This window comes from Crotalus tigris, unplaced genomic scaffold (assembly GCF_016545835.1).
Source record: "Crotalus tigris isolate CLP2741 ecotype Arizona unplaced genomic scaffold, ASM1654583v1 scf7180000024461.5605484, whole genome shotgun sequence".
NCBI classification, from domain to species: Eukaryota; Metazoa; Chordata; class Lepidosauria; order Squamata; family Viperidae; genus Crotalus; species Crotalus tigris.
In genome coordinates this window covers 1307407-1323364 of record NW_024100632.1, presented here as the reverse complement: position 1 = coordinate 1323364, position 15958 = coordinate 1307407, and the positions used below count along the sequence as shown (strand labels likewise).

The 15958-nt window shown below is 45.7% G+C and overlaps 1 protein-coding gene across 1 annotated transcript in view; it reads right to left on the bottom strand.

Annotated features, from left to right (window-relative positions):
• Positions 1 to 15618, bottom strand: part of RBM19 (RNA binding motif protein 19) — a 52310-nt gene extending 36692 nt beyond the window's left edge. The window contains exons 1-21 of the mRNA XM_039332641.1: positions 15479 to 15618; positions 14105 to 14287; positions 13495 to 13626; positions 13256 to 13297; positions 12398 to 12578; positions 11387 to 11676; positions 11085 to 11165; positions 10767 to 10845; positions 9929 to 10000; positions 9408 to 9608; positions 9138 to 9268; positions 8843 to 8964; positions 8381 to 8477; positions 7949 to 8059; positions 6819 to 7019; positions 6426 to 6519; positions 5171 to 5319; positions 3771 to 3831; positions 3365 to 3444; positions 2074 to 2129; positions 953 to 1069 (exon numbers count right to left, since the gene is read on the bottom strand). Of these exons, the coding sequence (XP_039188575.1) occupies positions 953 to 1069; positions 2074 to 2129; positions 3365 to 3444; positions 3771 to 3831; positions 5171 to 5319; positions 6426 to 6519; positions 6819 to 7019; positions 7949 to 8059; positions 8381 to 8477; positions 8843 to 8964; positions 9138 to 9268; positions 9408 to 9608; positions 9929 to 10000; positions 10767 to 10845; positions 11085 to 11165; positions 11387 to 11676; positions 12398 to 12578; positions 13256 to 13297; positions 13495 to 13626; positions 14105 to 14287; positions 15479 to 15514 (2516 nt within the window). The 5' untranslated portion in view covers positions 15515 to 15618. The remainder of the gene's footprint in view (positions 1 to 952; positions 1070 to 2073; positions 2130 to 3364; positions 3445 to 3770; positions 3832 to 5170; positions 5320 to 6425; positions 6520 to 6818; positions 7020 to 7948; positions 8060 to 8380; positions 8478 to 8842; positions 8965 to 9137; positions 9269 to 9407; positions 9609 to 9928; positions 10001 to 10766; positions 10846 to 11084; positions 11166 to 11386; positions 11677 to 12397; positions 12579 to 13255; positions 13298 to 13494; positions 13627 to 14104; positions 14288 to 15478) is intronic.
• Positions 15619 to 15958: the final 340 nt, after the last annotated feature.

Sequence of the window (15958 nt, the reverse complement as noted above, 5' to 3'; positions counted from 1 at the left end):
GGTGACTTTGGGCCCATCACTAGGAGACAACTGAGTTCTAGACCCACCTTAAGCATGATAGCTAGCTGGGTGACTCTGGGTCAATCACTAGAAGAGAGTTCTAGTTCTGCTTTAGGCATGAAAGCCAGCTGGGTGACTTTGGGCCAATCACTAAGAGACGGTGAATTCTAGTCCCAGCTTAGCCATGAAAGCTGGCTGAGTGACTTTGGGCCAATCACCTGGAGACTGGGAGTTCTAGTTCCATCTTAGCCATGAAAGCCAGCTTAGTGACTTTGGGCCAATCACTAGGAAACGGCGAGTTCTAGTTCTGCTTTATTCCATAGGTGGTAAAGGGGATGTAGTTGCCCACTCTTACTCTAGCTTTTTAGAGGATGAGATAAGCCTTAATTTCAGGCTATCTCCTCAATGCACAAACCTCTAACCCCGAGTTAAGCAGCACAACTGCTGTGTTCGTAGGACCTGCTTGCACACTCAAGAAAGCATGAGATGTTTTAAGGAGATCAAAAGCCTGTGCAGAAGGAAAAACACTCCTGCATACGAATATTAAAGAACGTGCATCCTCACAGCAGGCATCTTTTTATTTCTACTTTTCCCACTCAGCCCCCAACCGGACTTTTTAATCTCTTCAAGGATCTATCAATTTCTATCAAAGAGCTTCTATTGGGTTAAGTCAACCCACCGCTCATCTCCCTCCCTTGCAAAGCTCACGAGCGCCCCCTGCAGATCCAAGAAGAAACAGGGGTATCCCACCCAGATTTTCAGCTGCCTGAAACAGCCCTGCTGGCAAATAGATCCTAAGGCAGGCTGAAGAATTCTGGGAGTTGAAGTCCACAAGTCATCAAAGGGCCAAGTCTGAAGACCCCTGGCCTAAGGCTTGATCGCTTGGTTGTATCTATGTAACTCGAGGCAAAAATTAAAGCAGAGTTTTTCAACTTTGGCGACTCTTCCTTACCTGAAAAGTTCTCGGATCTCTTTTACCGTGGCCTGGAAGGGGATATTCCGCACCAAAATCTTGGAATTCACTTGCTTCTTGCTGACTTGCTTCTTACGTGCGGTTCCCACTGTGGACCTGGTGATCCGAGAGAGAAGGGCGTCAGGGCCATGCAGCCAGGCTGTTTTCTTGGGCCGAGCATGAGATTGAAGCCAAGTCCATTGGCATTGGAGCTTAAGGGGGCCTCTGAGATCTATTGAGGATTGCAAAGAGGCCAAACCACACAGGATTAACACCAGGGAGCAACCATCCTCACATCTGGGAATGGTCAGCATCGCCTGCAACTGGATAGCAGGCAGGGCGAGGGGCTCAGAAGAGACCCTCCCTAGTTTCTTGGACTGTCAAGGAAGATTAGACTTGCAAGATAAACACACTGTCTCTCTGTCACACACACACACAAATGGTGTGTGGCAATGACCTTGAGAGATAGGAAGACTGCTACATAGGGTATCTCCAAACGGAATCCAAACTTGATTGCTTCCTTGCAGACATTTCATTACCCAACTAGGTAGCATCATCAGTACCAATAACACCACATCGTCGCCTCACCTTGCGACATCCATGCCACCCGGATGATGTTACCTGGCTGGCTAATGAAACATCTGCAAGGGAAACAATCAAACTCAGAGAGCACCCAGGACATCTCTGTCAACATAGCTTTTCAATCAAGTGGAATTAGTTCTTTGGGATTGCGATTCCCATCTGGTTTATCGTACGTGGCCGACATCAACATCCCTTGTCGTCTCCTTTGCAGCCCAAGAAACTAGAAGGGGGGGGGGTGTTCCCTTCTTAGTGTCTTTCTCCATCCATTTCCAGCTGTGGGCTAAGCTGTCCCTTTTCTGATTGTTCCCTTGGTAGCCTCTCTCCGCCCAGTCTCCCAAGGTCTTCCCGCATACCGGCAAGTTATCTCAGACCACAAAAGGCTACTTGCACCCCTGACAAAGTCTTGGTGGAACTTGGTATCTGACTCTCCCAAACTTTAGTTGCCCGGTCGCATTTACACCCTGCCAGATGCTTGGATGGAGTTCCTCCCAAAACAGGAGAAGGGCCACCAGCGACTTACTTCTCTTCCCAAAACTTACTTGGTGGCTCTTTCGGAGATTTTCACCTCCAGCTGATGGCCGTCCACGGAACAAGCCTAAAAGAAAACAAATTTGGCTGATGCAACGGGACAACTGGAACCCTTCCTTTCCGCAAAATAAAAGGCTGCCAAGGGTACCCAGTGAACCAACCACAAAAGCGGGTTCACTCTCACCTTGATGGAAAGTAGGACTAATTCATTACAGGGCAGGATTTCAGCACATTGCTTTTTAAAGAGAAGTTGTTAACCGAAAGGCCAAACGGATGACTGATCAACTAGACCCAACCCGGGAGCCCGTTGGGTCCAACAAATCAATCTCCCTTAGCTGGGAGGTCCCCTGTTCATTGGTGGCCGTTGAGACTTAAATCCATCACAGCTGGAGGACACCAAGTGCAGAAAGGCTGGTCCTTGCCAGCTGACAATGAAAGGAGAGCAAAGGAGGGTGCAAGAACGAGATCATAAATCAAGGTTTGCTACGCTAAATTATATTCCAAGGGGGAAGGGGTGGTCCGTGAACTATACTTCGGTCCATTATTCAGGATGCATCATGGAGAAACCTTGAAAGGCACATAAAGCCCAAGTGAGTGCCCAGGAATTTGCTATAGGCTAGACCAGGGGTAGGCAACCTCGGTTCTTTTATGACTCATGGACTTCAACTCCCAGAATTCCTGAGCCAGCATGGGGGAAACTATGGCCCCTTCATGACTTGAGGACTTCAACTCCCAGAATTCCTGAACCAGCATGAGGGAACTATGGCCCCCTCATGACTCGTGGACTTCAACTCCCAGAATTCCTGAACCAGCATAAGGGAACTATGGCCCCCTCATGACTTGTGGACTTCAACTACCAGAATTCCTCAGCCAGCATGGGGGAACTATGGCCCCTTCATGACTGGTGGACTTCAACTCCCAGAATTCCTGAGCCAGCCTGGCTCAGCTTGGAAACTTCTCCCTTTCCCCTCAGCGTGGCTGGCTCAGGAATTCTGGGAGTTGAAGTCCACCAGTCATCAAAGAGCCAAGGTTGCCTACCCCTGGGCTAGGCAGAGCGAAGTGTGTGTGTGTTGCGATGGCTCCATGGTTAAGGACTCTGAGCTTGTCAGCTGGAAAGCTGACCACCCGGGTTCACAACCCAAGCGCTGTGCGACGGGATGAGCTCCCGTTACTTGCTCCTGCTCCTCGGAGATGCTTCCCCTCTTTGTGGGCTGAAGCATCCTTTGCGTGCCAATTATCTAAGCTGCGGCTCTTCCTCCTGTCTCCCCAAATCATTCCCAAAAGACCATTATGCGCTCTTACCTGTAATTGCTTGATAGCTTTCTGGGCATATTCCGGCTTCTTGTACTCCACAAATCCGAACCCCATGGAGAGAAGGTTGCCTAAGAGGATCATCAGAAGCTGATTAATGCTAAAATACTTCCCCGTTCCTTCTCTAGCTTAGGGACCCACCCTCAGCCTTGTAAGGTGCCAAGCGCTCGGATTTTGCTCGTGGGGAACGCCACAGTGGTCGTAAGTGCAAGAACTGGTTGTAAGTCAGGGTTTTTTTTCAACGCCGTTGTTAATTTTGAGCGGTTATTAAATGAATGATTGTTATAAGAGGAGAACTATCTGCAAGGCCAATCAGCTGTGGGTAACAGGGATTAAGGTCTAACACACACCCAGGGCACAAAAGAACTCCAAGGAGAAAACCCGAAAAAATACACACCGGCTTTATCTTTCTTCTTCGAGACCGTGCAACTCCGCACAACGCCAGCTTTGGAAAAAACCTGGGAAAGGAGAAAAGCAAGCATCTTTTAAGTTTGATTCTCCTGTACTCTGCCACTTTGCTTTTCTACCAGACAAGAAGGGCAAAGGGAGAGATAGTAACAGAAGGGTTACCAGACACTAAAAATCCACACTAGCAAACTCGCAGCTGAGTTTGTGTTTCGCGTTAGGTAAGCAAGTCAGAATATGGACTGTGATGCAGCACAAAGCTGAGTCCGTAATGTGGATTATTTGACTGCCTAAATGGCAGTCTTCAAATTTAATCCACGAGGAAGACTGATGATGTCTGTAAAATTCTAAGATTATGGCGAAACTCATACACACACTTGGGGAGGGAGGGAGGGAGGGAGGGAGGGAGGGAGGGAGGAAGGAAGGAAGGAAGGAAGGAAGGAAGGAAGGAAGGAAGGAAGGAAGGAAGGAAGGAAGGAAGGAAGGAAGGAAGGAAGGAAAAAAGCAAGAAAGCAGGGAGGGAGGAAAAAAGGAAGGAAGGAAGGAAGGAAAGAAAAAAGCAAGAAAGAAGGGAGGGAGGGATGGAAGGAAGGAAATGGAGAGCAGAGGGGAGAGGGATGAGGGAGGGAGGAAGGAAGGGAAAAAAGGAAGGAAGGGAAAAAAGCAGGAAAGCAAGAAAGAAGGGAGGGAGGGAAGGAAAGAAGAAAAAAGCAAGCAAACAAGCAAGAAGGGAGGGAGGGAGGGAGGAAGGAAAAAAGCAAGAAAACAAGAATGCAAGAAAGAAAGGAGAGAGAGAGGGAAGGAAGGAAATGGAGAGCAGAGGGGAGAGGGATGGGGGAGGGAGGAAGAAAGGAAGGAAAGACATACAGTTATAATCTACTTCAAGCTATTTGAAGCCAATGCTAAAGACGAAACAATGCTAATAAATGGGAGTTGAAATCTTACTCAGACTCCCAGAACCACTACAAAATTATATTATTCTTTCGAAGTATCAGGAAGGAACGCAAAATCTTTTCAGGAAACCTCCCAATTATCTGATAGACAATCAGAATGCTTGTTAGTTATAGGATGCTGAGTGACTTTCTCTGCCTCACCAGGCAAACCAGATAGGAATCGCCACCAGGTAAGTTTATTCCACTTTATTTTCAAGCTACCCTGACAGAACCTTGCAAGCCTTGAAAGTACAATTCTATCCCTACCAATTCTACCACGTAAGAAACTAGGGAGGTTTCTTCTAAGACTCTTGTCCAACTCACTGTCCAGCTGTGGGCTATGTCCTTTCTTATCTGGCCCTTCCCTTGGCAGCCTGTCTTCATTCCATCTCCCAAGGTCTTTCCCACAGGCCATCACACAGTCATGAAATCGCAAAAAAAAAAAAAAAAAAAAAATCACCTCTTTCAGCGTATCCTCTGTCGTGCTGAAGTTGAGGTTTTTTATGAAAATGGTACAGCCTGGAAGACTTCCTTCTTCTTCTTCTTCCTCCTCCTCCTCCTCCTCTTCCTCCCCCATTTCCTTCTGAGCATCACTTTTTTCAGAAACTCCTGCAAGAGAAGAAAACATGAGCGAATCCAAGGGAAGGAAGTACTTGAGACTCAGCTTGGCTTTCAAAAATGTCGACCTTGAAGATGAAAGAAAAAGAAGATACAGGATATTTTCAAACATGGAATTTATTTTATCCGTGGCTGGAAAAACGGGATAGAGAGCAAGAACTTAACTTGTATTACTAAGCAAAACAAATCCACCCAGGCAACACGTTGTTCATTAAGCAATAATGAACTGTAACAATAGAAAATTAATAAAATGTTTTTTTTTTAAATGTTGATTTTACAAGTCAGCCCCCGAGGGAGCAAGCCCATAGACCAGAGGCCAACTTTCTGGAGGGGCTCATCCTTTCTCTGTCTGTTATGCAGCTACAGGCTATGCTCCCTCTTGTTGTTGATGTTGTTAATTGCGAAGTCGTGTCCGACCCATCACGATCCCATGGACAACGTTCCTCCAGGTCTTCCTGTCCTCTACCATTTTCTGGAGTCCATTTAAATTCACACCTACTGCTTCAGAGACTCCCTCCAGCCACCTCATTCTCTGTCGTCCCCTTCTTCTATTGCCCTCAATCTTCCCCAGCATTAGGCCCTTCTCCAGTGAGTCCTTCCTTCTCATTGGGTGGCCAAAGTATTTGAGTTTCAACTTCATGCTCCCTCTTATCTAACAGCAAACACGTTATAATATCAATGAAGGAGAACATTTGTAGCTGAGGGTTGAAATGAGGGGTACTTGATGCTCTCTGAGCTTGTTTTCTGGTAGACGTTTCATTACCAAATTAGGTAACGTCATCAGCACTGTTGATGTTACCTAGTTGGGTCATGAAACGTCTGCAAGAAAACAAGCAAGCTGAGAGAGCACCAAGGACCCCACAGTCCTCCTCCTCCTTCTCCTCCTCTCCGCAAACCCCACTCCCTTCTAGCACTGATGAGGTTACCTAGTTTGATAGGCACATCAATGGGGACAAGAATGGAGTCCCCAACCAGGCATACCTCGGGCAACGGTGATGTCACCAGCTAATCTTTCCAACCTGGAAGCGCCTTAGGCGCTTCCGACACAAAGGGGAATATCAGCTCCCTGCACCTACCTCTCTGGGTTTGTTCCTCACCTTCCTTTTGTTCTTCCACCTCTGGTGTTTTCTTCCCAGGACCAGAAAAGATCCCCGTGGGTGCCCATTCGAGGTAGAGAGGGATATGCTGGAACTGAGCAAGGAAAAAAGGAAAACCAGTGCAGAGAAGTTAAAAAGCAGCAAGGAAAAAAAAAACGTTCGGCGCAAATCCGTGCCAAGATCTGTTTAACGCAGGGAGCCAAATCAAGGGTGAAAAGTGGATGGGACGGGGTTTTTTCCCCCCAATCTTGGCGGCTTGGAGATGTGTGGGCCCAACTCCCAGAATTCCCACACTGGCTGGGGAATTCTGGGAGCTGAAGTCCACCAAGTCTTCAAGCTGCCACGGGTGAGAAAACACTGGGGCAGGCCAGCCTGCCAATCCTTGAGGCGTACCTTGGAGTAAGCTAACTTGGTAAAGGCCTTTTTGGCTTCTGTGGGCTCCAGGAACTCCACAATGGCCGTCACGCCTCCTTCCGGGAGCAGGACCCGCCCGAGGCTACCAAAAGGCTGGAACACCTCCTCCAGCTGCTCTGCCTTTGTGGCAGCAGGCAAGTTCTTCACCAAAATCACCGTCTTGCTCCGTTCTCCGGCAGCCTGGAAGAAAGGGAAGAGAGGCCGCGTTGCAAACCTAACCAGGTGTTTAAGAGCCACTTCCCTACCAACATCCAAAAGGCTATGGAATCAAAGGATTCAGCAGCCCAAGGCAGGGGTAGGCAACCTTGGCTCGTTTACGACTCGTGGACTTCAACTCCCAGAATTCCTGAGCCAGCCATGCTGAGGGGAAAGGGAGAGGTTTCCAAGCCGAGCCATGCTGGCTCAGGAATTCTGGGAGTTGAAGTCCACGAGTCATAAAAGAGCCAAAGTTGCCTACCCCTGGCCCAAGGGAAGCAGGTTTGCTGATTTGATCACTTCTCTGTTGGGAAGGGCTCCCTGCACGTAGAAAGAAGGAGAGAATCAGAGAATCTTCTTTCCTTCCTTGAGAACCTCAGAACAGGGAAAAACGAAAGAAATCAAGAGAAAAAGAAAGTGAAAGAAAACAAGATGGAAAAAAAAGGGAAAAAAATAGACAGTGCCTTTCAATATTCTTCACAGCAGATACAGGCATGTATAGATTTGATGTGTATTTTTATATATTTTCACCTCTCTCTAAAGCTACATCGCATTTCTTTCCTCTCTTATCATCTATTCTTTCTAGTCTTCAAAAGCATAAATCATGTTCATTTTTTTTTTCCAGGTTGATGCAAAAAGCGGAGGAGGAGCTTCGGAATCGCAGGACTCTTTTAACCAAACATGCTCTATCAGACGGGTCTACAACCTTGACACCTTTAAGACTTGTGGACTTCAGCTCCCAGAATTCCTCAGCTGAGGAATTCTGGGAGCTGAAGTCCACAAGACTTAAAGTTGTCAAGCTTGCAGACCCCTGCTCTATCACACTCTCTTTTTGGATCGTTTCACCCACTATTTATAATGTCCCAGATTTAGTGAGAAGGAAAGGAGAGTTTGAACAGCCACGCCTCTCTTACCTGGCTGAAGGAATCCAGACTGACTCCGTTTTCGAGCAGGAACCGGCGCACATTTTGAACAAGCTCAGTTTCCCCAAGTGCCACCCTCACGGCCACGCTTCCCTTGCCTTCCTGACAAGAGAAAAAAAGGAAGTTCTCCAGATCCCTACGGTGGTAAATCCATATCGGTTGCCAACTGCCCAAATTCTATCACCGTGGGGACCTTGCGACGGTTGTTACATGCATGGAAGGGTTGCAATTTCACGTTGTAACTTCCAACAGTTATAAGTTGAGGATGACCTGGAATTTCCCAGATAGTCACCCACGCTCATGTTGCTGAATTTGAAAAGTACTGAATTTAGGGGAACGGGAAATATTTAGTGTAGAGTTGGAAGGTGGTTAAGGGCAAAATCCTTTTAAATAAACAGACGAATGAGAAAAAAAAAAACTCACGTGATCCAGCACTTGACTTTTAGTGGCGTTGTATTTCTGTGCCACCGCGTCTGCCACGGCATTTGTCCCCATGAACAGGGTGTTCCAGTTGTGAGAGCTGGGTAGAGAAGAAACATTTGTTGAGTTCTTGCGGTTGGGGAGGACGGGAAGAATAAATGTTCCCGAAGTGGAGGAACAGAGGGCGAACGTGTCAGAATTTGCAGAATTTGGTCAGAGAACAAACAAGACAGTTTTGGTCTTCGTTCAGCAAAAGGTTTTTTTAAGTTTTTAAGAAGAGACTGGACAGCCATTTGTCTGAAATGGTGTAGGGTTTCCTGCCTGAGCAGGGGGTTGGGCTAGATGACCTCCAAGATCCCTTCCAACATTATCATTATTATTGTTATTATTATTTGTCTTTCATTATATGAAAACTCTTGATAGAAAGAAAAAAGAGAGAGGAAGACAGCTTGTGGAAGCCCAAACCTCAAGCTGTTTGCTTTATCTTTTGAAGCTTTCTGCTTCTTGTACGAAGACGATCTGGCAGGATCTGAACTCTCCACTTCTTCCTTCTTGATGGTGGAAGGCAAGACATGCAGCATTCGGCCCTAAGGGACAAAAAGAACGTTTGAAATCTCGATCCTGGAAAGAGAACCAGTGGGAAAGCCCAAAGTTATCCTGCATCCCTAGCCTTGGAAAACCTCTCCAAACGGTCCAGCTTCAAAACCCAAGAGAGACACGCTGAGATTCGGCAAAGAGACGTCTACCGATCCGTTCGTACCTGGAAAACCTGTCCGTCCACTTCTGCAAAGGCCTTCACGGCATGCTCAGGAAACATGTAGGTGACAAACGCAAAGCCTTTGGGCCTCTTGGTGAGACCGTCAATAGGGAAGTGGATCTCGGAGACAGGGCCTGTGGAAGGACAGATGCGTTGGGGAAAGGCTGCGGGAGCAGATGTTGAAATCTAGGAGGACCGGTCCTGTTTTAGGAACAACGTTTTGGAAAAAGAGGCTCCAGGCCCCACAAAACGAGAACTAGGGTGAGAATTTACTGTATTTGGAAAAGGTGGCCTCCAGTTCTTCTTCGGTGCAGGTGTAAGGCAGGTTCCTCACAAAAAGCCTTCCTGATTCTGAAAGATCCTCTTCTTCCTCATCATCCTTTTTGGCCCTCTGCCAGGCCTGGCTTGACCCCTTCTCAGGGGGCTTCGCCTGAGCGCCCCGCTCTTCTGGAAACAGCTCAATATACCGACCGCCTGCCAGGCAAAATGCAAAACACAGGTGATCTTCGACTTACGAGCACCAAATTTCTCTGGTTAAGTGAGACATTTGTTAGGTTTTTTTGCCCCATTTTACGACTTTCCTTGCCCCGGTTGTTAAGTAAAACACTGCAGTTGTTAAGTTAGCCACGCAGCTGTGCTCTTATAGTAGGTAAACGTAAGATGTTTTGCGTCTTATGTTTTAAATACGTACTTAAAAAGGCAACGCCTCCACCGCCTTCATGCGGGAGGCAAACGGAAAAAGCCACTTTTAGCCCAAAGTTCCTTCCCTTAGTCAAAAATAGAAGGAGACTCACCCATGTATTCCCGATTCCTCTTTAGGGCTTTCTGTAGTTCTTCTTCAGTGTTAAAATCAACAAATACATACCCTGCGAAATTTGAAAATGATTGATAGTTTATTATTTAGATAACTTACAAGAGTGCTGGAAACCGAGAAAGGAGAAATAGTATCCTATCAATTTGAAATAGAGTTTAGGATGTCAGGATTACAAGCATAAAATTGTTTTTCCTTTTTCATTCAGATTCATTCTCCCCCCCCCCCTCTCTCACACACACAGACACACACACACACAAAAATCTCCAATATATGTGTGTGTGTGTGTGTGTACACAAAGGAAGGGAAGGAGGGAGGGAGGAAGGAAGAAAGAGAGGGAGGGAGGAGAGAGGGAGGAAATTGTACCCTACTTCAAAATGGGATCGTATAGAAAGCTGTATGAAGCTAATATTAAATGTGCAATAATGCTGAATAACAGACTTGCAGTTTTATTCACAATTCCAGAATGAGCACAAAGGGCCGGGGAATTCTGGAATTTGATATCCACATATTTTAAAGTTGCCAAGTTTGAACATGCACAGCTCTAAATGATCTTAAACAAAGGCTCCCCTATGCCTTGCAATGGTCCAGTGTGAGCCCATTCCCTTTAAGGAGTCTACCTATCGTAGATTTCCCATTTTTGGTGCCCCATCAAAATATTCTCTCTTTTTGGCTTTGCCAGAAGTTAATGAGCAAGCAGTATAAGCAATGCAGGGTGACAAGCTATCCCACCTATGACCTATGCAAACCACTCTCATTAACAAACAAAAGGTAGTAAGAACCGTGTATCCAAGGGCATAAACAACAAATCCCATTATTACCTGTCTTGTTCCCATGCGCGTTCCTCACAATCCGAATCGCCAGGGGCCGAAGGGGCACAAAAAACTCTTTCACATTTTGCTGCATCCGTAAAAGACAGACAAGCATGAAAAAGGCGGTTAATTCTACAGCCCACCCACATCCCTGCCCACGAAACCGTGATCTTGAAAAAAACAGTCCTCCCAATATTTGACACTAGATTCCTACTCTGATCGATTTGGAAGGGAGCCGCAATTCAGGTTTAACGCCCTCCGAGGAGGGTGAGATTTTTTTTTCCCCCTTTGGCAGACAAGTTTTAAGTGGGTTAAAAGCTGGCTTACCTCCGTGACATTGAATGGGGCACCTCGCATCTTCACCGTGAATGCTGTGGTGGGCTCCTTGGCTGGAACTGTTCTGTCTCCCTACAGGAAGACATACAAAAACATGTTATTTTTTATTTATAACAATCATAATATAGTTGGAAGGGACCGTGGAGGTCCTCTAGTCCAACCCCCTGCTCAGGCAGGAAACCCTATCCCATTTCAGAGAAATGGCTGTCCAGTCTCTTCTTAAACACTTCCAGTGTTGGCGCATCCAAGGTTGCCTACCCCTGCTTTAGACCGTGTCCTCCATTGGGACGTACCTGCGATGTCATTTTTGTAGTCTTGGTGTCTGCAGAGAGATCCCGGACACTCTCCTTCCCAGTTTGCTTGGTCTTCATGTTAGAAGCAGTGGCTGGCTTGCGGCTGATCTTCCCTTCCGCCTCTCCTTCCTCTCCTCCATCAGATGCCTCGCTGTCCGTCTCCTCGGCCTCGCTCTCCTCTGCCGACGAAGACGAGGATTCGTGCCCCTTCACCACTTTGGATCGCAGATAATCCATATCGGAGAGTTCTTGCTGGACTGCTGCTTTGCCCGGAGAGCTTTCTCCCTTCTCTGGGGAGGGAGACAATAAAAGGGCATCAGCTATTGCCTGGCGGACCCGTATTTGACTTAGGAAGTCACTAAAAGGGCACAGACCGATGTTGGATCCAGCTTTTAGGTGGAAAGGGAGAAGGGACACGAAATATAGCAATAGCACAACACTTATAGCCCTCTCTGAGTAGTTTACAACGTCACCATATATTGCCCACAACAATCCTCCTTTTACCGATCTTGGAATGATTGGTAAACGTTTCACTTCTTCTGCAAGAAGCTCCTTCAGTTCTAGCTGAAGAAGAGTTGGAACTGAAGAAGCTTCTTGGGCAAGAAGCAAAACGCTTTCAAAGAAAAACACCAAGAAAGTCCAATTGCCTTTAGGAGGTTGAAAAAAAAAAAGAAGAAACAGGATACTTTCAAACTTGGGGCTTATTTTATCAATGGCTGGAGAAAAGAACAAGGGAATAGGAATTCAATTTGTATTCGTGAAGGATCACTCTAGACAACACGTTTGATGAATAAGTACTTTTGAATTGTATTAAAAAATAAATTAATAAGTAAAAGAGTTGGAACTGAAGAAGCTTCTTGGGCGAGAAGCAAAACATTTTCAAAGAAAAACACCAAGAAAGTCTAGTTGCTTTTTGGACAATGGGACCTTTGGGACAATGCTCAAGAAATTATTGATAAAATATCACACACACACACACACACACACACACACACACACACACACCCTTACTTTGAGCAACCTCCGCATCCATCTCTTCGCTCGAGTCCTCATCGGAATCAAAGTTCAGATAATCTTCAACCACCTCAGCCTGGTGGGGGTCTTGGATTTTTGTGTCATTGGACCAAGTTGCAACCTGGGACCTTTTCTGATGTACTGTCAAGAAGTCTTGAAATGCTGCTTCTCCTTCCAACTGGCCAAAGATAGGATCATGGTTAGAAAGGATCATGGTTAAAAAAAAGTTCACAATATTTGGGGCAATACCTTCACCAAGGGCAAAGTTTGAAGGACAATGTTCCTTATTTCAGGATGTCGTTATTTCAAGGACTTGGAAGGAATCCTCAGGATTCAGAAAAATCTCCATCAGTGCCACAAATCTTGGAGAAGTTAAATGAGGCTGGTTTGAGCAGCTACATTAATTGCTAATATGCTGCTAATTAGCTGCCAATGTTTTTGACTCAGCAGCATGCAAATAAAATAAACAACGAGTATTTTTTCCTCTATCCTTTTTTTTTTTTTTTTGCAATGCAAGGAATGGAGTGACATAGAAATAAACCAACAGAAGAATCTAAGTAGCAAAGCCAAAAGTAAAAGCAAAATAAAAAGTAGCATATTAAAAAAAGTTGCAAAACCAACCATATCCATGCAAGTACAAAAGGGATACACTAGCAATCTTAAAAAGAGTAATGGAAAGTAAAGTTACAAATTTGGTTAACTCCCAAAACAAAATGCCCATGTTGTTTTTTGTTAAAAAAAACAAAAACAAAATACCAAAAAACCCCACAAACTCCTTAATTCAAATGCTGACAAACACAACTCTTTTCGTTCATGGATCTCTCTCTATCCTCCTTGCAAGAGATTCAGATTTACCTCTTTCAATTGTCCCGTTTTGTTTTTCTTCTTTGTTCCATCCTAGGAAATGTAAGAAAAAAAAGGTTTTAAAACATCACACGCTCCATGTAAAGGGAAACGTTAAAATGGATTTAAAAGTCACTAGGTTGAGGCAGAGACAAGAAAGTAGAATAGCTGAAAATCTTTACTTAAAGGCAATTTGACATGCAATAAAGCTTGTCGGGGGGGGGGGGGGGAGAGAAATCTCTTTCTCTTACTTGTTTTATTTCTGCATGGTCTGAATTCTTTGTGGATTTTTTAGAGGTTTCCTTTAACAGTTGAGGTTTACTCGAATGTTTACTCCAAGCTTTAGACTTTGATGGATCCCCAAAAGACTTACATACTTCAACCTGGAGGGGGAAAAAAAAGATATTTATAAGCCTGCTGTCTATGGAGATTCTCAGTCATCCTAGTCATGGTTGGGGAAAGATGCTGTTCAAAAGACAATTGGATTTCCTTGGGGTTTTTTTTCCTTGAAAACATTTTGCTTCTCATCTAAGAAATTTCTTCATTTCTAACTGAAGAAGAGTTAGAACTGAAGAAGCTTCTTGGATGAGAAGTGAAACATTTTCAAAGAAAAACAATAAGCCCACCCAAACATCACTCTTGTTTCATGAAAGTGAATTTATACAGAAGATCAAGATATTATATGGTGTCTTCATCTGCCTTAGATCATCAAGAGAATGAACCAAATACTGTAGTTTCTGAATAACAGACTAAGGATTAACATTATTTTGCACCTTGAAGTCCTAGAAAACTCCCAACAGCCTGAAAATGTCCAGAATTGCTGGTTCGATCTCAAAGGCTAAACAAGTTTCAAGGGCTCACCGTGACTCTGGATGTGTCTATGAAGCTTTTGTTGAAATGAGACTGGGCGGTTTTGGCGTCTTCTTCCGACTGAAAGCCAATAAACCCAAATTTGCGGAATTTGCCATCCTTGGTGAATTTCAAGCAGCAATCGGTCAGCGTGCCAAAGGCGGCGAAGAGGTGGCGAAAGCGTTCTTCCTTGATCTGTAGGAGAAGCAATCACAATCAAGTCATGGAAGCAGGACTAAGAAAGCTAACGTGAATTGTGTTACATGGTCACATCCTCTGTCATCTCCTGGATGAAGCATTTTCTACCAGTCAGTTGGGGTTTCCTGGTTCAATAGTGTCTGATTCTCAGAGGCTGCCTGCACAAGTCTGCAGTTTCCTCAACAATATTTTTCAGGAGTGGCTTGTTATTGCTTCCATCCTAGGGCTGAGAGTGAGGGACGACCCAGAGTCACCCAGCTGACTTCACCCCCCAGGGCGGAACTAGAGTCTCCTGGTTTCAAGCTTGGTGCCTTAATCACCAGATCTAACTTGCTCTCCAACTGCTTTTGTATTATTATTTTCTTTCCAATCACGTCCAATTCTTGGAGACTGCCTGCACAAATCCCTGCACTTTTCTTGGTAAAGTTGCAGTGGTTTGACATTGCTGCCTTCTTAGGGCAGAGAGAGAGGAGCTGGCCCAAAGTCACCCAGCCTACTTTCATGTCCAAGGCAGGAGTAGAACTCCCAGTTTCCTAGTGACTGGCCCAAAGTCACCCAGCCCGGCTTCCACACCTCAGACAGGACTAGAACTCCCAGTCTCCTGTTTCTAGCCTAACACTTTAACTCTTTAACACTTTAACTCCTGCACCCAACGGTAAGGTGACCAACTGTCCTCCTTTAGGGAGGACAGTCCTCCTTTTGTGAGTTCTGTCCTCCCTCGAAAAGTGTCCTCCTAAATGTTCTCTTTTTCGATATTTGAAGACTAATCTGCAGGGCTTTTTTTCCCCTCATAGGATGCTCAGAACGGCGTTCCGGCACCTTTTTTTGATGTGTTTTTTTTTTTCCAACTTTTGCATGAGCTGTGCTACTCCCCCTGTTGGCTTTCGAAAGCCAATAGGAATTGCTGCTGAGCGCCCCAAAACACCCAGCTGGCAAACTTTGCACATGCAAGTTGTCTGTATTATTGTTGCAATGAATAAAATGTTTCTTTTATTTACGATACTTTTTTCTTCAATTTATTTGTGTCCTCCTTTTCATTGTAAAAAAGTTGGTCACCTTACCCAACGGGCAACTCCCTCCCTGCGCCTGCAGCCATTCGAGCTCCAAGGGGACCCCCAGCTGCAACCGGACGCAAAGAAACGACGGTTTCTACACGCACCGCAACCCCCTCGTCCCCGCCTTTCTCACCCCGTTGGGCAGATTCTTCACAATCAGCCGCGACATGCCGGCATCCGAGGTGGCCACTTGAGGGAAAAGCCGATCCAGCTAAACATGCCTCAGCCTGGGCGCCGCCATTTTTTGTCCAGATCATGTGACTCCAAGTCCCTTCTGCGCCTGCGCACCCGGAGAAGCGCCTCCTCGTAGCCATTTCGAGGCGTCCGGGTGCTGTATGGTGCAAAGAGGAAGAGAAAGATAAAGAAGTTTTGCATAGATTCTTCCGGTTCTCAATGCGGGGATTGAAAAAAAAGCTTGAGGGGGCCTCGCTTTTTCCCTCCCTCTGTGCGTAGCATTTCAGCCGTTTTCTACACTTTAGAAAAATAAAAATCAGCGTCTTTCTTCCGCATTATTTAGCCCCCTCCCCTTCATCTATATATATGTTCTTTGGAAGCGTTAAACGGGCTCGAATGGGAACCGGCAGTAGGCATCTGTACCTCCGTCTCCTCTTTG